This window comes from Pseudopipra pipra, chromosome 4 (genome assembly GCF_036250125.1).
Source record: "Pseudopipra pipra isolate bDixPip1 chromosome 4, bDixPip1.hap1, whole genome shotgun sequence".
Taxonomy (NCBI): domain Eukaryota; kingdom Metazoa; phylum Chordata; class Aves; order Passeriformes; family Pipridae; genus Pseudopipra; species Pseudopipra pipra.
This window is the reverse complement of record NC_087552.1, coordinates 22,933,779-22,958,988: the sequence shown is the minus strand read 5'-3', so window position 1 is coordinate 22,958,988 and position 25,210 is coordinate 22,933,779. Positions and strand designations below refer to the sequence as shown.

Here is a 25,210-nt window from a genome sequence, read left to right as displayed (position 1 = left end):
CTTAAGCCCGTGCCCCCTTGTCCTATTGCTGAGTGCCTGAGAGAAGAGACCAACCCCCACCTGGCTAGAACTTCCCTTCAGGTAGTTATAGACGGTGATGAGGTCACCTCTGAGCCTCCTCTTCTCCAGGCTAAACAACCCCAGCTCCCTCAATACTAGTCACACAGGTCACCAACATTATCCCACAATGAAAAACATTTATATTTACTTTTCCAGCTAATATGAACTTTTATGGCTGATGGAATGATAGGTGGTTTCATGCTGCATAATTAAATATTCCTAAATACTATTTTCAAATTTTAAATAATGTTCAATTAACACATTTTAGTATGGTTGCCCAAAAAGTCTAATCTTGGTCAAATACTGTTTCCCCTGTAAGTACCATCTGGAAGTAAAAATAAAATCACCTTGGCTTAATTTAGTGCTACTAAAGACAGTAGGGTGGTAAGGAACAGGAATGAAATGGCTCTCAGCCATTTATCTACAGACAGACATCATGTAGGAAGTGAGAGCTTTGTCTTCAGAGTTGTGACTTAAATTTGGGTTAAAAACCAAAAAAACAACAAACCAACAACAACAAAGAAACTGAAACAAAACAAGTCTGATGAAAATAGAAATGGAAGAGTAAGTGATAGAGAAAATCCTCCAAAACGGACACAGGCACCCCAGAGCCTACGTGTTGAACAGTGTGCTCCAACTGCGGTGTGCTCTGCCCAGTGAGGGTCTAAACTTTCATCTAGTACTCAGGGGAGATGAATGCAAGTTATTTAAAACCATGGCACATCGAGCTGGCACGTCACTTCAACATGCTGCCTATAGATTATGTTACAGCTGTGCTTTATAATGAACCTTTGGCTTCATCTCCAGTTCTCTGGTGAAATGGAGCAGAGTGCCACTGCTTTGGGGTTTTAAGAATTACAGGAGTTAGTTAGTGCTTCTGCCAAATCCGGATGTCCAGAAGTATCCCAAAGGCAGTGAAAAATGCCATAGGTTCTTGGAAAAGGGTCTCACATTGAACAGAGCTAAACAAGCTGAGTTTGCAGCTGAATTTTACTATGTTTTATGGTCTCCTCATCCAATTTACAGCTCCAGTCTTCACTCTTTTCTAAATGTGAACAAAGGCCTCATTTTAATGCAGAAATAAAAAAAGTATTCAAAAGTATCCACCTGAAACATACTTAGCAAAAAAAAGAAGGGCTTGGGTGCTTTCCCAGGGCCAGCCTCAGCCAGCAATGCAAGAAAATGCAAGAGGTCAGAAGAGGCAGGGCAGGGAGAGTGCCAGTGCTGTGCCTGAAGGGCTGGGACTCCCACACCTGCGGCGTGCACGTGGCATGACGCACAGAAACCCAGGCCAGGCAGGAGGAGGGACAGGCTGTGCCAAAGCAATGGCATTACCTGCACACATACTTCACGTTAAAGGGCAATGTAAAAACAGAACAAAGCACTGAAACATTGCAGACCACTGCTGCTTCATGGGGTAGGTAACAACCACTGTGCTTTCATCAGGTACATGGAACGTAGCAGCCAAGAGGAGAAAAGAATAGGAGACTTTTGACACTTGTCTGTGTTATTTGACAGTGAAATTCATCCCTTCTTGTTGGAGACCACAGTGAGGGAAGGGCCTTGAAAACATATAAACCAGGTTGGTTTTCACTGCATATTCAAGCACAACTTAGCAATCAACATTTTTTGGTGGTGCTGCCAGGTAGAACGGTCAGGCCACAGCAAACCACTGCACGTATGAAGCTGCCCTACAGGACACAGCCTGAGCCACACCTTCCCCAGAAGGTGCCAATGCAGATACTGCTTTTCCTCAGAACAAATTTCCAGTCCTGGATCAAGAGTTGTGGTGGGTGCTTGTAGAGATTGAATCTACCCCAAACTGAACAGCAATTCTCAGCTATAATATGTAAATATATACTGCTCCTGAAGATTTTGGTGATAGGGCTGTGCTGAAAAATTTTTAAAGGCATGATGCCTGCAAGTATTTGTTATCACCTCTGTTTCAGAGCTGGTATGCATCAATAAAAACCTGGGCCTTGCATGACAGCTTTTCAGTGCCTGCTGGCAGCAGGTCAGATTATACTTTGAACGAACAAACTTAGTGTTGCAACATCTCTCGCCTCATCATTCTGCAGCACTAAAATAAAACATGCAGAGAGACGTGCACATACACATTTTTTATGTCTACACTAAAAACTAATAAACCTAAAAGCCTACTTATGTCAACATGACTCTCTTTAATCCTTGCAATAACTTACAAATTGGCTTTTCAAGAACTTCAAGACATTCTTGACTAAAGAAAAAAGCATCTTAAATCAAGTTTCAAAGTTCATTAATAATTCAAAGTATTTACTAAGGAGCAGCAACGTAAATTTTTCAGTGAACTGCTGATGAGGAAGAGCTCATTGAAAGACATCATCTCAAACTCCCCTTAAGGGTGTGACTGTTGTTGGTCTTTGCTTTTTTTTTTTTTTTTGGTAGCCTGTCTTAAGTAATCTAAGATATTTTTTTATTTTATTTTCCTTTTCCTGAAGCAAAAATATTTGAGTTCTGAGGAGAGCTCCAAGTCTTAGAAGAACTGGAGAAGAGAAACAAATTACAGTTTCAGCAGCATTCAAAACTAGCAGTTAAATGGAAGAACAAGGTACATTTGCAAGGAAAATACCACCACCTCATTTCAGCTTTGCTATAAAGGAAACAAGAAAAAAAATAGGGGAGAAGAAAAGTAGTAGAAGGTAAAATCATTATTATGATTGCTTACAGAAGGTGACCATTCCAGACCACGCATATGAATCCCAATACTTGCATGTTTGAGCGTTAAAAATTCACCACCTGTTTAGATATTAAGGCATGATGGACAGTGATGACTGGAATCAGGTATTTGCCCACAAACAACACAAAATTTCTCATGTGCCCTGAAGAAACAAAATATTCACTCAACAGCCAAATCAGCTCTATGCCATATTCTTCATTTGTCTGTAGGTTTCCGAAGCCAAAACACATTAATAAAAGCAAGCAAAATTCTCTAGAAAACCAAGGTTCTATTCATCACTTATGAAAATATTCATTTACTAGTATCAAAATACATTTTAACATGTCGAAGAAACAGGATTGTCTAAGCTTTTCTTTTCTCAGCAGTAACTCTTTGTAATCAGACTTCTGTTTGACCAGAATATTTATGAAACTCTTCTAGGATATACAGGAAACATCAACAGCATTGCAACAAATAAAGTGAAGCATTTAAAATTAAAGGTAGGTTTAGATTAGTTATTAGCAAAAAATTCTTCACTGTGACAGTGGCGAGACAGTGGAACAGGGTGTCCAGAGAAGTTGGGGCTGCCCAATCCCTGGAAGTGCTGAAGACCAGGTTTGATGGAGCTCTGAGCAATCTGGTCTAGTGGAAGGTGTCCCTGTCCACAGCAGGGGGGTTGGAACTAGATGATCTCTAAGATCCCTTGCAACCCAACCCATTCTATGATTCTATGATTTTTCTCAAGTTTCACTTCAGGTTAGGATAAATTCCCTTCCACAAATTCACATATTCCAAATTTGCTGCAGCATGCAAGTCTGGAGTGTCCCAGAAAGTACCCCAAAAAGCCTAGGGACAAGGCAGCATGCCAGTGGAGATCCATAATGCAGCAGAGATGGAAAGCATGAGCTCTATACTCAGAGACGATATACAGGAAATGCTCAAGTAAATTACTGTCAGGGTGAGCCAAAGGAGGAAAGTTCAGGGGGTATTAACATTTTTCTATCTGATGAAAAACAGACTACAAAAGGTATGAGAAACAGATTTGTCACTATACAGCTTTCCACACATATCCAGCTGCCAGCAATGCTAAATGGCACAATTCAAAAAGGAGGCATTGTGCCAACTGCCATATTCCTGTATATCAAGAGTGAACCAAATAAAGAAAGGAAAAGATATTAAGGTTAGAGTCTCTCTTAAGGGGAATGTATGAATTTAATTTTTTCCCCACAACTTGTTAGTTAAAAATCCAAAAGCTAGTTTAACTTACAATATAACTTTCTTGCACTGAAATCCAGTTTAAAAGTCAATGAATTAGACATGCAGATGGCCAATCAAAATTATGTCCCTCTGATAACTGTGTAGTACTGGGCTTACACAGTACAGCCTGTGTTCTGCTCTCAGTTAGTCATTTTAAACAACAGCATATGGAGACAGAAGGTACATATCCTAGGCATCATTCTTTCTCCTCTGCAAAAAGAGAAGTCACGAGTTTACTGTGCAGGTGACTGAGCACTGAAACAGATCACCCAGGGAGGTTGTGGAGTCTCCCTCATTGGAGATATTCAGGAACCGTCTGGACACAATCCTGTGCCATGTGCTCTGAGATGACCCTGCTGGAGCATGGAAGTTGGCTGAGATCCCCCACTGTAATCCCTTCCAACCTGATCCGTTCTGTGAATTCTTGAAAGATAAAGGAAACTCAAAAATTTCTTCACTGAAGGACCTGCTCCACATAGCATGGAAGTTTGGATTCAGCACAATCATGATGGACAAATTACAGAAATAAGTGTATCTATTCATCCTCTCATCTTTTTCACCTGGATATACTGCAGGCAGAAGAGGCCCACCACCCACTCCTTTCCATACACCGGTCTCAACCTCATTATTTCACTACTGCGCCGAACAGGGTACTGGGCAGCTTGTTCACACCTGCATGTTCAGCAATGGGAGAAAATAAATTAGCAGTTCAGTTCTGATTTTGAAGCATGGAGAGACCTTGTTCAGTGTTTCTGGTGAGTCACATCCAAGAAATTCACAAGGCCAATGCTCCCAGCTGCCCACTCCTCCCCACATTGCCAGAATTGACCCCACGGCATGGCAGGTGACATGCTGGCTCCTTGCCTGCAGCACCCCACATCCCAGTGTTCAATGAAGTCCTGAGCAGGAAATTCCCACCACATCCCCACTCCTCCATCCTTTAATGTTCTGGGCCCGCTGCAACTTGCAATGCCTCGTAAAAACTAGTAGAAATATACTTCCCCCAGATTGCAATCTGTCAGAGGATAATTCATTTACGAATTGGCTGAGTGAGTTTCAGGGCACCAGGGGCTTCCTGGCAGGCAGGAAGAATTATTCAATCATTCCACGCACTACCACCACCATCTCTTTTGCTTTGCCTATGCTGCCACCAGAAACTGGAGCCACCATTATTAATCAGCCCCCTTGCCCTACTTATTTTCGTAACACTGTCAAATTCTACCACACGTGCCACGTACTGTTTATTTCTGAAGATCCCTAGCAAGCCAGCTGCTCTGTAATTCACTTTCCTCTACCACATTTACATGAAACTGCATACACCATGTCCCAATAAAACAGCTTTTAGACAGTCAACAACACTCTGGTCACTATGTAATTGATTTAAATACTTGGATTTGATGCACCGTTTTCAGAAACTTGGAGATTTGACATGTTGTCTGTTTAATTATACACACAACCCAGATTATAAGAGATCTGTAAAAATTTGTTTTGGGAATTAGGAAAAAAAAAACGAACATGAGAAAAATATTTGGCCCAGCTCTGTGCCCTAAAGTCCTGAAATATTTACAATGCTACTTGACCAGCTAGCACTGCCACCCTCACACATTCAAAAACCATGAGTCAGGCCCTAGAAATAAGGAGTGTTTTTTAATCTCACAGTCCTAATGCCAAGATACACTCTGAGGTTTTGCTGGGTTTTCCAACTTACTTTTCTTGAGTCTTCAATGCAACACTGAAGGATTATTTTGGTGACTTAAACTGAATTCACATTTTGATACAAATACATGAATGCAAAGGACTGGGAGCTTAAAAGCAGTCCCTCCACAACAGTCCCCTCCCAAAAGTTCACAGTTACTCAAGAACAGCACCAGCAAGAGTAATTCTGGGTTCCTTCTATAATCTTGACTGAAGTGATCCTGGAAGGCCTGCTTTAGGAATATCACTCCAGAATGAAGGAAGACAAAAAGAGGTTAAAAAGGCAGACATGGGTGGTCCTGAGTAATGTCCAGCTGGGGTTACTAGTGCAGATCTCAAAGCAGTTCCTTCCTCCGTATGGGATGACTGGCAAAACAAACTTGGCTCTGTTGTGCTGCAGTGTGGCCCCACTGATTACTTAGATTTTGGCTCCATTTTAGTTCAAGCCTTTCAACAACTCAACCTTTACCCTTCTCCCCAGTGTGAAGAAAAGGAATGAGAAGATGGCCAAAGTGATATCTTCTGAGTGATTTTTAACCAACACTTTAAGACTCCATTTATTGATGAACAGCAATCAACCCGATGAAGTTGCTACTGTGTAGAGAAAGTTTAACATTATCACATTGTAACAGCCTCATGGGCACATGAAACCTAAACCCTCTGTGCTCTCATGAATCAAAATCACCTGAAGCTGCTGAGTGAAGAAAGCCGCTTGCATTGCCATGAACCTGGGAGAGAAGCAGGGGCCTTGTAGCAGGCTCCGAAAGACAGACCCACACACAGGGAAACAAGAAACTGAAACACACAGTTGAGTCAGTTGAGACTGAAGACCAGAAGCCACCTGTAGATCCGTTTTGTCACCTCATATGCAATGCCAGCCGCGGAATTTTCCCTGAAGAAGCTAGCAGTGTTTTTGGGCTTGAAACACAAAGCACGCATATGCTGCTAACAATGTCTATGGTTGTTCAGGAAGCCAGTGGTACCCAAGTGCTCACAAAAGAGCATAAAAGAACAGCTTGTTTCTTGATGCTGAAGCTTTTCCTGCAACTGTACCGATAACGCAAGAACTGCCATAAAGCCCTGATTTTCTGATTAAACAGAAACGCACTACTGTGCACAATAAACCCAGGACATACTACACTCTGGCAAGGATTGGCACAGTAAGGAAAAATGGGAAGAAAAAGGATGGTTACAGACTTACAGTACAGTACTAATGCACTTCAAAACAGAGGCAAGCTATCCCTGTAACTATTTACACCATCTGCTGTAGAGAGTCCAAAGCTCTTACCACTTGTGACTTGGAGCTCTCTGACAAACATACTAGTTTTTTAGTTTGGTATGGTTTTTTGATACCTAGTTTTTATTATTCCTTTTATTCCTATCCTATCATATTCTTTTTGAATCCTAAACTCTGTTAATGCCACAAGTAATAATGGTTCCTGAACTGCACTTCCCTTGAATAACTAACAGCAAAAACTCCTGCCAGACTTATTTCAGCAGTTAGAGAGAGGTTCTCAGGCTATGAAAATCAAGGGCAAAAACTTGAAGGCAGTACAAATTATGTTCTTGCAAAACTACCTTCCTCTTTCTGCTAAAAGAAAAACAGGTGACAAACTGAAAGACTCAAACCTATTTGGCAGAAACTCAAAAAAATGGCACTAGAAAGCCAACTATGATTCAATCTGAGTGGTTAGCTATCTCAAATGCTGAAGTGAGGTATTTCCTAATTGGTAATGACCATTGTTATGCACTATGTTTCCTAGAATTGATACTAATATTACATGAATGTCATTGCATTTAAGTCTAAACTATTTGCATGCTGCCCCTCTCAAGGTATGCTTCTCCTGAAGCACAGCAGTTACCCATTCCACAAAGCTCATGTTTATCCCCTTATTCTGGATAATATTTTTTTCATGAGGGATTCCCTCTTGTGAGGCCTCACCTCTCCCCCATATGCAGCCTCTCTCCAAGTTTTCAAGGTAATGAGTCCGTGCTGGAAGATAGAGGCTGACTTATACTAGGTAGTCATCATCAGGGCAAAGCAGGACAGGGGAATCTCTGCAAAACCTCATTTTGTACCCTGGGAATATGTTCCTTACTAAAGAGAGCAACAGAAGTCAGAAAGTAGGAATGGGAGAATTACTGAGCTAATCAAACAGGCATAGATTAGGATATGCAATAAAAAACCATGTATACATTGTGACAGAGGAGGCATTCAGAGTTACCAGAAGCACTGGAGGCACTCCATCCTGTTGATGAGGTCAGGAATCAGTTGATGTCAATGGCTACAGCATCCAAAGTTGTGTACTTACACCCATGTGTCTCCATCACTGTGCCAAAAGTGTGCCTTGCATTTGCAAGGAGGAAGCAGAGGGAGAAAACCCCAGCAGTTTAGCCTTCTGCAACAGCAGGAGGTTAAAAAGTAAAGCATCAACACCAACTGGTTTGCCCTAAATCCTTCCTTTGACTACTGTAATCAGAGCTTCCTGTGAGCAATTTCCAGTTATTTCATCCCACACCATCCAAGACAGTTATAAAATGGTCTGGGCTGTCAACTGCAACTGCTGCAGTTTTCATCAGGTCAGGTATCAAAACAAATTAATGTTATTTGAAGTTTTAATAATCAGCAGTTTCTACACTTTAAAGTTCAAGTGTAGATGTGTCAGTGGAAGAAAATACTCCCACAGAGCAGCTATTCAACTGGCCAGAGAGTATCACATTCCCTCTGACATAAGAGGGATAGTGATACTTTCATCCAGAGAGATATTGCAAGAATTCAAGCCTCCAAGGTTTAAGTGCACACCTCAAGAAAACCATCTTTTGGGTTTCACATTGAAAGCAAATTGCATTTCTAGACAGATACACAAAATTTATTTTCAGTCAAAAAAGCCTACTCATCTATATTTTGTTCATAAGCTCAATTATTTTAGTAAGTGGTTCAGGAGCAATAGTTTTACCAAGCTACACAGGAAAAGGACCTTCTCTGAGGTACTAAGCTGTAGCTTAAGTGTGCAGTAATTGCATACTGCAAAGAGAGAGAAGGGGATAGAGAATCTCTACAGCATTTCCAGACCACGAAGTAGTAAAGCCACCACACACCTAATATGCAAAGACTCCTTATCTCCAAATGAAACTACACCACTTGATGTTAGCCCTATAGTTTTAGTGATGAAGATTGACTGGCCAGTCAAAGGTCTGTTACTGTTTGAGCTCTCAGGATGTCATACAAACTTCTCTGCTAGTCAGTTCTCTTATTGCTTTCAATCGCTGGCTAATGCATCTTTGAGAGAAAGTTGAAAGTTGTCTGGGAATGGTCAGTTGTCTCCTCCAAGCAAGTCAATGCTTCTTTCCTTCTGGTAACAGTCTGAAGGCCAAAAACTGCAGGGTGCTGAGAGGTAATGTGCATCAACACAGGCCAAGCCTTAGGCAAGAGACATCTTATGGAAACAACCTGTATGCTTAAAATTACACTTCTGCTCAAGTGTTTTTGCAGTGCCAAGGCTTGGGTTCTCAGCATTTACAGGATTACACTCGATCTGCACAATACCGAATTAACTTAATTTAAAAATTGAATATGCTCTCAAAGGAGATTCATGTAAACCCCTGCTACAATGACTTTTGCTTATAGCCAGTTCTCACAATACGACAGCTGAAAAGTGGAGAGAATAGACTCTATTCGTAGTTGACAAAAGCTGTAATTTAATAAGCATTCAGTGACAGTTTTCACAGCTTAGTATGCTGACAGACATGTCCTAGCAAGTCTGGCTTCACCACTTCTAGCCTGTATTGTCCCCAGGTATCTGCCCCCACCACTGTGACAGCAGCCCCAGCTCCCGCCACCAAGCCTGTTGGGCCAAGTGAACCCCTGCTGCACCAGTCCCACCTACTGTCCCAGCTTAGGGCATGATGAAGGAAGAGTTCCATCTGTAAAGCTGGCTTTAAGCTCCATCATGAAGATGCACGCATAGGTTTTCTTCTGACAACCTTCTTCAGCCAGTGATTACTACTGTTTAAAGCCTTAAAAGCCTTCCATTTCCCTAAGTAAAAGCATTAGGCATTAAGTAAAGAAAATTAGAGCAGCACAGAAGGCATTGCTTAGATACAAGCAAGCTGAAGACAAACAATCCCATTAGTTTACCACTCCATGTCTTTCACAATGTGATGCTATGTCTAGAACCACAAAGAGAAGGGGTTGAAATAATTGTCAAAGTAGACACACATTACCCCCACCAAAAAAAAAAAACAAAACCAAAACAAACCCATACACCCCATCAATTCTGAACTCTTACATCACAGGAGAGAATGAAAAGTTTTGCTTACCAGCAGCATTGGACTCAGAACTACACCTGGCTTGTCATACATAAGACACACATTGTAAAGAAAAAACTCTAATAGCAGATGTACTATAAACTTTGAGACTGAGCTGCTCTGTCTGGCAGAGGAAGCATTTACACAGCAAAGCTGGCCTGTTCGATATTTTTTTAAGGGTACTGAACAAAATGTTATAGAGTTTCCATCAAGGTGATATAATCTTTTTTAATAATAAAAATGCATCTTTAAGTCTGCATTTTTTACATTTGCAGCATTTTGCCTTTGCCCTACAGAATTCTGTTTTAAAAATCTCAAATGGTATTGCTACCAATACCATCACCACACTTAAAAGAGACACTTTGATCATTTTCTCCACAGCCTGAAAGAATTTTGGGTGTAAGAATAGCTAAAGATCATCCAATTACATTCATAAATACAGAAGTTTAACAAACAGGGAGTTTTACCCTTCTGAAATTGATACAATCTACATTAATCCAGGCTTAGGATCTAAATCACTAGTCATGCCTTCAAAAGAACTATGAAATAATTAACACAAAATAAAAGTTTCTGTTGCCTTTCCGTGGTAAGTTCTTCACATTGTTCTATTACTTGTTAGGGGAAAAAACTAGATACTGTGTTAGGTCATTCCTTAATATAGACCAGGATAAGTCAAACTTCTTTCATATCCAGTTAACATGCAAACCATTTGACCTTTCCAACAGGACTACTAGAGATCTGGCAAGATCCACATTTTAGCCTATGGGACTTCACACAAGGCATTACATTTTACTTTAGGGCTTTGCTACAGCCACAGCTGACGGCAGTTGCAAGACTTCATATGTTAAAATACTTTCAACTATCTCTTGCTTTTACTTTACTAAGCTTAACTGTTTAAGCTGAAGTTTCCATTGAAAGACTAACTCAAAATGAGACGGTAACTATAAAATTAATCCAAAGTGGAAAAATATTATGGACTGTTCTACTTGAAATTTTCTAGCCTACAAGTCTCTGTGCTCTGTGGCTGCTTATTCAGTAGTTTTGGTGTAAAGTATAGTTTATTCCATTGGTGCAAAACTTACTAATCTGCTTTGAGGGTGTGCATCACAATACAGCCATCAACTTATAGGATGCTATTTTGGCCCCCTTTTACCTCTCTACTTGGGACAGCATACCTAAGAGACTACATAAAACTGCACTGGTGTCTTGAAGTGACAAAACATGAAAAGCTACCATGTGGGGGACACCACCCATTAAGTGACAGTGTTGAAAGGTGAGTGATGAATAAAGCAGATAAACTGGAAGAGACGGAGGGAACTCACGTCAACTCTTCTAAGAAAAGATAGTACATCTCTCTGCAAATTCAGCTTGGGGACCTTGTATAGTAAGGGAACCTGAAGAGGTACTTCTGTCATATTTTCACTACTGTTACTGGCCTGAAGACTTGAGTCATTCAAAGACTCAGGTAACACTGGCCTTAGCAGAGGCCTCCTTTCCTTTTGTCTTTATTCCTGTAACAGCCACCTCTAGAAGTAAACATACTTGATGGAACAATGGGCTGAGGTCAACTGTATGAGGTTCAACAAGGTCAAGTGCTGGGTTCTACACTTGGGTCACAACTATCCCATGTAGTGCTACAGGCTGGGGACAGAGTGGCTGGAGAGCAGCCAGGCAGAAAGGGACCTGGGGGTGCTAGTCAACAGCAGCTGAATATGAGCTAGTAGTGTGCCCAGGTAGCCAAGAAAGCCAATGGCATCCTGACTTGTATCAGGAATAATGTGGCCAGTAGGATTAGGGAAGGGTTCGTCCCCCCATACTCATCATTGGTGAGGCCACATCTTGAGTCCTGTGTTCAGTTTTGGGCCCCTCACTACAAGAAAGATATTAAGGTGCTAGAGCATGTCCAGAGAAGGGCAACAGAGCTGGTGAAGGGTCTGGAGCACAAGTCTTATGAGGAGCAGCTGAGGGAGCTGGGGTTGTTTAGCCTGGAGAAAGGAGGCTCAGGGGGACCTTATTGCTCTCTACAGGTATCTGAAAGGAGACTCTAGTGAGATGAGGGTCAGCTTCTTCTCCAAACAAACAAGCTATAGAACAAGAGGAAATGGCCTCAAGTTGCGCCAGGAGAGGTTTACACTGGGTATTAGGAAAAATTTCTTCACCAAAGGGGTTATCAAGCACTGAAACAGGCTGCTCAGGAAAGCGGTTGAGTCACCATTCCTGGAGATATTTAAAAGACATGTAGATGTGGACATGTCTACATGGTTTAGTGGTGGACTTGGCAGTGCTGGCTTAACAGTTGGATTTGATGATCCTATAGGTCTTTTCCAACCTAAGTGATTCTATTCCTCATATTTGTTTAAACAAATCTCAGCCTCAATTTTCATTCTTTATGACCACTGGCAGGAAGAATATCACCTTTCCCATATTTCTACTGCCTTAGGCATATGAGACAGTTTTCTCTCACACTTTCCCTTATATTGATAACATGAAATCTATTCTTAAAAAGTCAAAACAAATTTTAAAAAAAAAAAAAATCCCACAATGTTATCTCCTGGCTTCATACCAAAGCCAAACAAACAAACCTTTCAACACCATGTCTCTTCTCACAATGCCTTTTGATAGCCATCGGCCAATGAATAATGAGAAAAACAGTTACACTAAAAATAGCATCTCCAAATGGTGGGGAAGTCGACAGAAGCTGTCAGGCCTCCAGGGCCAGATACTTGCAAAGAAAACATGCCTATTTTTTTTGCAGTTACTATTCAATAAATGGTCCAGCTTTTTGGCCTCTGGAAGGACTGCCAATTTTGCATCTGCTCTGAACATCTAATCAGAGTTTATTTTTTCACTACATCTGTCTTTGAGAAATGGATCTTGCAAACAAATACTTTAGTTTTTCCATCATGAAATATTTAGCTTCTACTCCTCATACTGTAACTAAACTGTCACTTATAAGGGGAAAAAGAGGAACCAGCATTTTTTAATGTGAAAAGAATGTGCTCACACATCACATCAGATATCCCTCAGCTACAAGCTCTTTGGTTCCTTTTTCTCCCGGTACAGCCAGCTTCACTTTTGCGGGAATGACATCAGTAGAGGAACTATTTTTTAAAAGTTAGCTTCCTACTCAGTCTGAGGAGGCTGTCTGACAAATAAGGCCAGAAAGAGACAAGATGCAGACACTTTCCTTACGCCTTCTCTTCCCCACACCCTCCCTTCTTCCTAAGCACACTCCAGTGCTGGTCTTGTCTTGTTTTAAACTGCACAGCAGAATATACAAGGCAAGGAAAACAAATGGTATAGGAAAACATAGCCCTTTTCCCAATTTTCAGCACAAGGAGGTTTAACAGGAGTGGGAAAAGAAGCAATCGGGAAATTACATCCATACCAACTCATCTCTCTTTCCACCTTCAAATTAAACCGAGGTGCTCTCTAAAGGAGACTGTTGCCTGCGGGCAACTCTGCAAACTCCAAAGCACTAACTATCACTCTTAGGACTTTTAAAACACTTGCTCATATTAAGCCACTTGTGCAGCTGGGAGCTTTTTAATTATCCAGAGAAAAACCTCTGCTCCTTCAGGACTAAATACAGAGAGGATACAAACTTTGGCACTGGTAGCTCATTTGTCATTCTCAGTGTATTTTTCAGTAAACCACATCTTGTAAACAGAATTAAACAGACCAGAATAACACTTCTTGCTTGGTGTCTTGGCAAATCCCATTCATTTCATAAGCACTAATAGCTCCAGTAAAATAGAGCATTTGCTGCCCTAGGAGCAGCATCAATGGGTAAGTGCTGCACCGTCCGACAGTGTCTGACCCTGTGTCACGAAGTTACAGAATTACGGAACGGTTGGGGTTAGAAGGGATGTCTGGAGATCCTAGTTCAATCCTGCTACTACAGCAGGTTCACTTACAGCAGGCAGCAAAAGATTGTATCCAGGTGGGTTTTGAATATTTCAAGAGATGGAGACTCTACAACCTCTCTGGGCAGCCTAAGTGCTCTGTCACCCTTGAAGTAAAGATTTTTCTGACATTCAGATAGACCTGCCTGTGTTTCAGTTTGTGCCAGTTGCTCCTTGTCCTGGGCACTCCTGAAAAGAGTCTGACACCCATCCTCTTGACACCTGCCCTTAAAATATGTCTTCTCCAGGCTGAACAGGTCCAGCTCTCCCAGACTTTCCTCATAAAAGAGATGTTCCAGTCCCCTACTCATCTTCACAGCCCTCCATTGGATTCTCTCCAGTAGTTCCTTATCTTTCTTGTACTAAGGAGCTCAGAACTGGACACAATACTCCAGATGCAGCCTCACCAGGGCTGAGTAGAGGAGCAGGATCATCTCCCTCTTCCTAATGCACCCCAGGACACCACTGGCCGCCTCAGCCACAAGGACACACAGCTGACTCATGGACAGGTTGTTGTATACTGGGACCCCCAGGTCCTTCTCTGCAGAGCTGCCTTCCAGCAGGTCAGCCCCCAGCCTGTGCTGGTGCAGGGGGTTATTCTTCCCCAGATGAAGGGGAAGAACTTTGCTGAACTTCACTAGGTTCCTCTCTGCCCAACTCTCCAGCCTATCCAGGTCTCACTGAATGGCAGCACAGCACTTTGGGGTATCAAACAGTCTTCCCAGCTTTGTATCATCAGCAAACTTGCTGAAGGCACACTCTGTCCTTTCATCCAGGTCACTGATGAATAAGTTTAGCAGGATTGGATCCAGCACTGACCCCTAGGGAACACTGCTAACTACAGGCCTCTAACTGGACTCTGCACCACTGATCTCTGAGCTCTGCCATTCAGCCGGTTCTCAACCCACCTCAGTTGCCGTAGTTGAATAAGATTTCAGCTGTATTTTGTGCAGACCATCACAAATACAGCTGTATTTTGTGCAGACCATCACAAATACAGCTGTATTTTGTGCAAACTCAGTAATAAACCAAACCAGCACAGCAATGCCATCAGCTGCCAGTTAGGGCTTAGTAGCTCTCAGTAGCTTCCAGGACGAAGTGAAAGTTACTGACACAATTATCACTGGTCAGGTCAGCAGTTGTTCTAGTGTTTCTCTCTTATTTCACATGCCAGCTTGAAAGACAATTTCCCCAGCCCCCCATTAGAATAACTTTTTTCATACTTACACAAAATTTGATTTTACTGGAAATGACACATAATTCACACAAACACAAGAGCAAGAGACTCAGTCAGACTCTAATCAGTCAAAGCTGACATGCCCTACGTCCATTCAAAGCATCATTTTCCTTTATTCTCTTCTCACTATTTTCACAGATGTTAATGACTTTAAACAGCTTGCTTGGAAATATTAAGAAAGCCAGTGGCCAAACCCCTGAATAAGCAACCACAGTGCAAAACCAATCACAGATGCTTCATCCATGTGGACAACTTGCTGGGTAACCATGTACGTACATGGGCAAGAGGGAAAGCAGAAGAGACAACTCCTCTGCTAGTGACCTCCTGACACCAGCATAAAGAATGTCAGCAAGCTCATGTGGGATGAATATTGAGCAGCTGATGTGTTGTACTTTTATTCCTACTTCATCTCAAGGTGGGCTGCTCTTCCACCTACTCCATGGGTGTACTGCTTGCTGACAGATTTATTATGATGAGTCTTCCATCAACTATAAGATTGCAACTTCAACACAGAAAAACATACCTGAAACAGCTGAAATAATGAAAATTGAAAGCATGCAAAAATAAGGGTTATTTCTAAGGAGGAGAGTACTGGTTGTTTGTTTGGGGTTTTTTTAAGAAGCAAATGACCAGTGAAGCAGAAAGAAATGGCGGGGGGGGGGGGGGGGAGGGGGGGGAGGGGGCGGGGAACACACTGAAAGAAGTTGCAGGAGAAAAACTGAGCTGTCAGTCAGGCCAAGCATTTCAACATGGCAGTATTCCATTTAATTCCTACAGGAGAAGAAAGACAAATAGAGAAACACCTTCTGAAGGACAATAGCTAGAGTTGCCTGTTTTGAAGGAGAATAGCCGGAAGATTCAACAAGAAAGTAACTTTAAAATACAAGAAAAAATCCTAGGTATTTGCATTAGGTGGGAAAGTATACTGCATATAGGCTACATTACTGTTCAAACTATAGCTTTGTTTTAGTATTTCCTTGTTTCTAGTGGTAAACTTTGCCATAAAACAGAGAGAAGCACCATTTAGAGACTATACCACAAAAATTTTGATAAGCTACAAGCATATCAAACACATTTGGAACAAATATCCAAACCTCTCACAGATTATCCCAACATAATGAATACATCAACAATACTAAACACTATTTATTTCAATCTTCAGAGGACAGCAGTTTTGACAATTCTGATGCTAGTCATGCTTACTAAGTTTATTCTGGTTATGTTAATCAAGCATTGGGAACTAACCAAGTCCCAAAAAATTAAAGCAACCATAATATTAATCCAAACTATAATGAAGTGTGGATAGTTTTAAAAGCTACTGCATTGCACAGTTATAAATAACATAGATCATGTTGTAGATACCATTGACCCCAAATTCTGTAAATACAATATTTAGCAAGCCCAAGAGCTACTTCAAAAATCCTACCTAGTAGTATGTATGGAGTACCTTATTTCCAAAACTGCATTTCTTTTTTTTTTTCTACTGAATGAGAATAAACTCTTGTGCAAACAAATCTAGGAGGCAAAGTGTAGACCAACATTAGTCCCAAACTGAACATATTCCATGTCAGTTAAGATTTATCCCAGACTACAAATCTACATGGACATCACCAGATCCACTATTATTGGTAATCATGACCAAAAGTCTTTTTTTGACTCATCTGATGTTTAGCAGAATATCCTGAAACTTGTAAATAAATTTTGTTCAAAAATAATTGAGAAACAAGAAGGACCCATGATGTAATTCTCGCAGTGTAGCCAACACTCAGTGTTGGGACAATACGTCTCAAATCTACCAGATAAAGGTGAAGATGTGTATTAAGTAGCTGACTTTTCAGCCACCTGTGTTATTCAGAAGCAATCCATTCATTCATGTGACAACAATCACATTATGACAAATGTCATTTCACATGACTACATATATTACAGGGAAAAAGTCTGAATCTTAATCATTTCCTACAATGGTTACTTTACAGCTAGCAAATCATAACCCTTGCATGTCAGCAATTTGTTCTTATCTGCTCTAGCTCTCCTTTTTCTTTTTTTTTTTTTGTTTTTGCATCACAGCATAGGTCTTTAAGGAATGAGGAGAACAGTTGCTTCTTTAACACAAACCACCATGTGGAAAAAGTGAGAGCAGCAACTGAGAATAATCTAAGTTTGCATACCCTGGTTCTAGTAATTTCTACCTTCTTCACCGTGAGCTAAGTGCTCACAGTTTGCAATCTCTCCTTATACAAGTACCACCTCAGAATTAACTACCTGGAAGCCCTACAGTACAGTCACTTGCAGTGGCCTGAGCCACTTTAACACTTGGCTGTTAATAAAACTCAGCCCACCCTTTATTCCTGATTACTTTCAGAGCAACTTCCTTCCCTCCAGCCCTTCTTTCACGAGAGCCATACCGTCCATCACGCTCCCATCACTGCTCCCATACTGCTTCACCCTGTTGAAGTCCAGCCAGATACGTAACAAGTACCACCTGCATTTGTGTTGTACTGATATATACACACTAGCTGTATATACTTCATACATGTACATGTAACTGTGTGTATATATAGTATACACTTATACTGATAAAACTGTACTAACTATAAGGCTATATCCCCAACATCACACGTATCCCTTACAGTGAAATGTGCACAGCTGTTAAAGTATACAGATAACTTTAAAGCAGGCAGAGAGTTCTAGCAATTAACTGACATAGCCCTGCAAGAACTGCTGCTACTGGTTATGATGTTGCAACTAGTCTGCAATATACTAGCTTATGAAAAATCAAATGTTACTGCTATCCTTGCACTACTGTTACCCTGTTAGACATTAGCTAACCATAAGAATTTCATCTGAGAGCACAAAACAGGCTCCTTTTTCTTTACAGAGGGAACAAGGAATGCGCCCATTTAAACTGCATTCTGTACAAAGTCGAATAACTTACTAAAAACTTTCTCCAAGGAACCATGAGATCTTAATTTGTTCGAATCATCAGGGAAGAGATTAACTTTTCAGATAAACAGCTTTAGAAACCAGTGTATTATCTGTGCTTCATAAACTATACTTTATTTAAACTTAATTTCAAAAGTTTAAACTAAAGCAGGAAATTAGCCCTCAGTAACCCAGCCAGATTCATCTTCAGCATCTAGAGGACAAACTAAAAACAAAACAAAACCAAATAGTCCTCTTTGCCAAGGAACATAATTCTGCTGTCTCATTACTGTTTTGCTAAAATAATTTAATTAGCAGTCTTCGGATACAGGAAGGAATTTATGCTACATCAGGAAAAGAAGGGCTTGGGGGGGTGAATTGTACACACTGTTCTAGCATACCAGGAACATGGTGTTGAATTCTTCCAGCTATCGGGCCAAAGCTGGACTGGCATGCCAGAAGTAAGCACTTTTTTGATCCAAAGTAGGGGGGGTTAAAAAAAAAAAAAAAAAAAGGGCACCAGGCAGTCTAATACTTGCATACTCTGAACTGCGAGTAGGAAGAAACAGCTCACCTGAGGAGCAGTGCCAAGGTATAGTAAGTGAATTGGATATTGTGCTTCCCCCACCCATGCACAAATTAAAGTTCCAAAACCATACTGGTTCCCATCTTTCATTATGTTCTGCTCTTGTGGGCACTGACATTTGTCATTTGGGAATCCCATAACTGAGGCTTTTATAGGTAGCTATTTAGGCCAATTCCCCCAGGCTACTCCATGCAACAGCATATTTGATTCCTGCAATAAAGTTGTAGTCTAGGCTAATTTCAACATATGTTTCCTCTTTTAGATGGGAAGCCTGCTTACAGCAGGACTGCACTCCAGATCTCCAGAACAACAGAGGCCTCTACAAAAAAGTATTACTCTTTCCTGAAACTGGTTGTTTAGTATGGCTTACTGCCTGTAGTGCTTAATTTCTAGTCAGCATCACACACAAGGACCCTATGCAGACAAGGTCCTATGCTTTTGCAAATCTTTGTCATGAAAGCCCTTCTACCATCAAATCAGAAGAGAGCTATCTGCATGCCCAGTTCAAATTTCTCAGTAGTGTACAAGTAACAGCTACTCAACAAGAAACTGAGTTACAGTTTAGCTTGAAAGTCCCTGGAATTCAGGAATAAACTGCTTCTCAATCACTTTTTGTCTCAGATATCAACTGTACTTATCTGCACAGAGGAATCTCTGCAGCTCTCCAGTCCATTTTAGCCACATAAAAAGAATTTTGCAGAGCCAAACTGTATTTTATCCTCACCAACATAATCCATGGGTGGATAGGATAAGCCAAGTCTAAATGAATTGGCAGAGTTTGTATCGCTAGTTAAGATTAGCTAAAAATATCGCCATGATGCATAAACCCAAATAGAAACCTGCACCATCTATCAGAGCAGTATCAATTCTGCAGTCCCAACAGGTGTAAAAAATAATTCATCTTTGTCACTAAACTACATGAATATGTAGGAGGAAGAGAGCTGTTGACAGAGAAGGGGCATTTGTACACAAATTCAAATTTAAAGGCACCAGGGTACAGAGCCATCAGAAGCCAGTTTCTTCACCTAGAGATTTCCAATAATCCAAGAAGCTCAATACTGTAAAGTTTGTCCCTACATTTTACGTGCAAAGTGCTTCAGCCATCTGAGAAAGGCTTTGAAACTCAGCCCACACTGAAAGACAAGCCTTCCCTGAAAACATAGTTTTAAAGTAAAAAACTAGTGAGACAGTGCCTGGGTACAAGGATCATATTTGTTTTGACTTAGTTCCTCAAATCCTTTGAATACCAGTTCAGAGCACATACTCTATAAAACACTCATGAGAAACTGGCACGGGTTTCACTCAGGCACATATTGATGAACTGCTATTTACAACTACTGTCATTTAAGCACCTTTTTATTGCAAAGAGTAGGATTTGTAACAACAGACACAGAAGATCCTCAAGCAGCTAAGAGCTGCTGAACAAACAAGGGTAATAAAAGTGATTTTTTTCCCACTGCTTCCCATTTGAACACCACAGGCTCAGCCTCGCACAGTAAATTGCTTGCTTCCTGTCAGCCTCCAACTTCTGCATCTCTGTTTTCTGGATGGGAGCAGGGAAGGCAATTCAAGGGTAGTTTCTTTTGTTTGTTCCATAAACAAGTGCAGGTAAAACAACCATTTCAAATGAACCAGTCCTTCTTAGGATAATTTTCTTGGAGCCTTCATACAATAAGGATTTATTTTCCCAGCTCAAACCCCTCCTCCGACCCCCAACAGTCCTTCATGCCACCGGGCAAGTTGAGCCCCAGTCTCTGTAATTAATGGCTTTGTCTGAAGGTTGTGGTTTTGCCACAGCAAAACAGATACCCACATGCAGGAAAAGAAGTGAATGCACTTACTCGAGAAATAGACAGAGGGACATTGAAATCCTTGCCCCCTTGAAGTCTGAAACCCCAGGGAGCCGGCCCAACCAAAGACACGCTGTAGTTGCTCATGATGTTTAGTATTCAAGGACCAAATCCAAGGAACTGATGCCTGCAGAAGAGGATCAGAGTTTTAATTTAATGACGATAAAAACAAAAGGTACTGTTTGCCATTTTGAAAGCTCTCTTTCTTTGGCTGTATTCCCCTCCCCCAAAATCAGCCAAAAACCCTACACCAGGTCTGTCATTGTGCTTTTATTCCTCACATGTTTTCCTCCATAGCTTAGAAAGAAACATAACTAGGGAATGGGTAATATGGACTTGGAGAACTCACAGTGCCAAAATATTTGACAACTACTTCTTAGTAACAAAACAGTGTGTGTGGTGAAACTCACATAACATTAAAGCTCATCTTTAAAAAGAGTCAATATTGAGAGAAGCATGAATTGATATATTCCTTAAACCCGAGTATGGAAGACATTAGCACTACTGGCATATTCATTTCTAACAAAATTAATATCATATGCTGCCATGTCATCAGCTCAAAGCTTATTTCTAAATACAACAATGTCAAAACATCCCAACTTTGAAGTTAATCAGAAGAAAATAAAATCCCTGTGAGTTTTTTATTTTTATAGCATAGCTTCAAGTGGTAGAACAATGTCACAGACAAAACAGATATTAAAACCAACCCTCAAATGAAAGCTGTGAACTAAAGCAAAATATCCACAGCTGCAACTCAGTGCTAAGCAAAACCCATACATCTCCCTCTCTACAAATGTGGGCAACAAATTACCTTTAAAAGGCAACCGAGGCACTTAATTGCTGTTCAGCGTCAAAGATAAGGGCTTCAGTTTCACCTCAGATAAGCGATGTTACAATGACATCTTAGGTAGTGGATGCCGTCTATTTTTGTATAGTTGAAGCCAGGCAGGAGCACACCAGGGCGGGCTGGTGTAAGACTACACCGGGGCACAGCCAGATTCCATACTCGTATAGGGACATTTAAGGTGGACCTTCAGTCAAGCAGCAGCGAGTTGGCTGCAAACCCCACCATACTCTTCAAAGCCCGGTTTTAGGTGTTCATACACTGCAGGGCGAGGGGGGGGGGGAGCTGTGTCAGTTTTTTCTAGGTGGTGGATTTTTCTCAAACACAGCCCACCCTCAAGGACCATGAGAGTAGGGCTGTCACACAGCCCCCGCCGGCACAGGGATGTCACTCCCCAAGAAAGCCACCCATAACACACCTTTCTGGGTACACCTCCAATAGCAGCAGAAATCCACACTGCTCAGACTTCGTTCTAAATCAAACAGTGAACTTTATTCACATCGACGGCCACTCAGGTAACCAGAGCAGGGCTGCTGGCATTGGGCAGTACCAGATACATATTAGGAAGCAGAATTTGGAGCTTGTAACAGAGGTGCCTGTGTACCTGGGCCATTCCCAACCTGCCCCTGCCTGTTGGCATCCAGCAAAGGGATAGCTCTGACCCCAGGCACAGACTCAACACACCACTGAGCTCTCATGTGGCTAAAGAGGAAGAAAAGTCCCCACCAAGTCTGAGATAGGATTTTTAGGGGGCTTGCTCACCGCTAAAGTAAGAACTAAGTTTTTTAATTGCCCTGACCAAGGAACTAGTGTAAAAAGAGGATTTAAATTAGTCACAGATTTCTTTCTGCATAAGAATACAAATACTTTTCACTACCCTTAAATGAAATCCACTGCAGTGACAGGTCACTGTAAACTATGAGACTGCAGAAAAGCAAACCACATCTAGTGACCAGCACACATGCAGTTGTTCGGCACAGGCAGAAGGCTTTACCTGTCAGTTGAAACGAAAGCACTTGTTTGCTTGTTTGTTTTAAACTAAGTAACAGCTAGTTACAATTACAGACCCAGAAAAGAAATTGAATTATATTGGAAAGGATACTGTTCTTTTGCATTTGTGGCAACTAGAAATAGGAGACTGCATGCTGAAATACCGTGCATCACTCTCAGCATCACTCATTTTTCCTTTCTCATCCCCTTAATACTGACATGTCTGCATCTCTAGGCTTACAAATACACCAGGAAGGAACGGCAAACGAAGAAGATCCATTCAAAGTTTTATTTAACTAATTTCTTAAAATATGTCAGAGCAACAGCTAACACAGCTAACACAGCTAACAACCCACCAACCCCGCTTCACGTGGGGAGCATTGTGAAAACACACCAGCTAAGGGTCAAATTGTGCAACTCTCCTTTAGATGATCAAACGTTCGGTGGATCTACTTCTGGAAGGGTGAATTTCAAACTCCAGGCAGAAACGCCGGCCTGCACCACTGCCGGCCAGGACACAGAGCAGCAGGGACGCAGCAGTGCCCAGCGGGGCTCTCCCCCCCCCCCTCCCCCCGGGAAAAGTAGCTGTGCCGGAGGAAGGGTTGAGGGGCAGCGCTAGCACAAGCTCCTGTACTCTGCGGCACCCCCTTTGCACAACTCGCCGGGACGAGTTGCCCCAGGGCCACGGCAGGCTGGGGGGACCAGACACCCCACGCCACCCCCCCTAGGGCGCTCGGTCTCGGTTCCAGGCACTCCAGAGGCACCCCAGCGTGCAGCCCCACCTGTGCCACAAAGCCCGGGGACCGGGGCACACCAAAGCCCCACGCCCGAGCAGCCCTACGGGGACCTCAGCGCGCTCGGCTCAGGGCAAGGAGCCGCACCGGTGTCCCGCAGCTCGGGCTCCCCGAGGCGCTGCCCCGGGGCATCCCCGCCGGGCGCTCCGCAGCCGCCACCGACTGCGCGCCCCCGCTCACAAAAATAAAACGAAAAGAAAATAAGCACCGTGAAGCTTTAAAAACCGCGTCCAGCCTACCGACTTTTTGCTCAATCCCCCCTTTCCCTTCCTCCACCCCCACCCTGTTTTTTGCCGCCCCCGGCAGTCACTCACCGGCGGTGAGGCACAGCGCGGAGCGGCGAGGACACCCGGAGCGCGTCTCGTCTGGGAGGCGGCAGCTCCGTCCCCCCGGTCTTGTTTTCACTTCCGTCTCCCGCCGCTCCTCCCCTGGCCCGGCCCGGCCCAGCCCTGCCCGGCAGACACGGGATGGGACGGGACGGCGGAGCGGGGCAGGGGCCGGAAAGGCTCAGGGGCGCCGTTCCCCACTTCTATTGGGTTTTGGTTTTTTGATAGTAAAACGCTCGCTTTCACCCAGCTTTGCTTTACACACAAGTAGCTCAAGGCGCACCTGTGAAACGCAAGGGCGAGCGGGAAGGGGCTGATCCCCTTGTGCCGCTCCAGCTCCTGCTCCGAGGGAAGGGGCTGCTGTGCCGGGCAGAGAGGGGGGAAGCTGCTAGGGCAGCCTGCAGCAGAGCAGGAGACCTTGCAGAAAGAGGCAGTTTGGTTTATTTAATGGGGAGTAATGTGAGGGCTGACAGGGATGTCCTTGCCTCCTGAGTGTATCAAAGTGGGGAACAGCAGCGAGGCAGAAGAGCTGTTCAAGTTAACAAAAAACGCTGGCACAAGAACAAACAGGTATAGAGTAGCCATGGATAAATTCAGCTCAGAAATTAGAGGGGATCTGCCAGCAAGGAGGAAAGGAAGGTTTCTGGCATGACCTCTCCGTAGGAGTGAGTGCAAGAATTGAAACAGGTTCTAAGCTGATGCTTCATGAGATTATGTTATACAACTGTTTATTTAACACAGAGACAGTCCATTTGACAATCTTCAAGCCTGAAGCAGGGCAAGCTGGCTGGGAGAGCATGCTGCTGGGCTTGCCAGTGCCAGCCACGGCCACCACTTTGCAAGAAGTGGGAACAGAGCGAAGATGAAGCGACAGCACTTCTGTGTTGCGTTCAGCTGCACCTCACAGCTAGGTGAGGCTTGAGGTTCCTGCCGTACTTCATGTGCATCAGAAATCATTACAAGTAAAAACGGCTGTGAAAAAAATGTGCATGTGGTTAACAGTACCATTAGTTCTGCTGTGCCTTTTGCAACCGGACGTGCCTATCTCGTATTGGCCTTTTCAGCCACCAGCGCGCTTGTAGCAAACATGAGTAGAGCCCTCCCCAAATCTTCGTTCGTGAAGCCCAGCCATGATGAGTACCATTCAAAGGATTTCAGTCCCCTCTGCAAGCATGGATTTACTGGGGAGGAGTGCAGGAAGAAGCTTTAAATTCCATTTATCACCAGCCAACACAACACACAGTCCTCATAACGGATGGCCCCACCATTCCCCGCTGGCCCAAAAGCACTGTCCCTTGCTCCCTTTGTCACCTGCCCAGCTGAGAGGCTGTGTTTGGCCCTGCTGTGCCCATTTCACAGGCTAATCTGAGTGAGACCCCTCAGACTGGAGGTGTTGCTGGGTTAGGAGACACATGCCCTAGGTGCCTGGGTGTGCATGAAACCAGGCGATGTCCAGTCCTCTGAACCCCAGTTACGTCAACCATAACAAGGGTATTTTAACATTGTCCCACCTCATTGTGTGTCTTCTAAGTTGCCGTGACTAGGACAAATGCATCTCAAACAGTATCTCAAAAATAAAAGAATCTAAACCCCACACTACTGTAGCTGAACCACTCTTTCAGAAATCTTTCTTCTTTAGTCTGCTCTTTTTCTATTACATATCTCTAATCAGGCAAAACTGAAAATCCCCATTACATGCACAGACTGTCTCACATGATTTTAATTCATAGAGGTAAAAATT

At 42.7% G+C, this 25,210-nt stretch overlaps 1 protein-coding gene across 12 annotated transcripts in view; it reads right to left on the bottom strand.

Moving 5' to 3' along the window:
- Positions 1 to 23,571, bottom strand: part of PDLIM5 (PDZ and LIM domain 5) — a 126,648-nt gene extending 103,077 nt beyond the window's left edge. For 2 of the 12 annotated variants that reach the window (XM_064651928.1, XM_064651932.1), the window contains exons 1-2: positions 21,327 to 21,454; positions 20,507 to 20,642 (exon numbers count right to left, since the gene is read on the bottom strand). In XM_064651928.1, coding sequence (XP_064507998.1) covers positions 20,507 to 20,602 — 96 coding nt within the window. In that variant the 5' untranslated portion in view covers positions 20,603 to 20,642; positions 21,327 to 21,454. The other 10 variants (XM_064651933.1, XM_064651936.1, XM_064651938.1 and 7 more) reach the window with 8 other exon arrangements.
- Between the last annotated feature and the right edge of the window lie 1,639 nt (positions 23,572 to 25,210).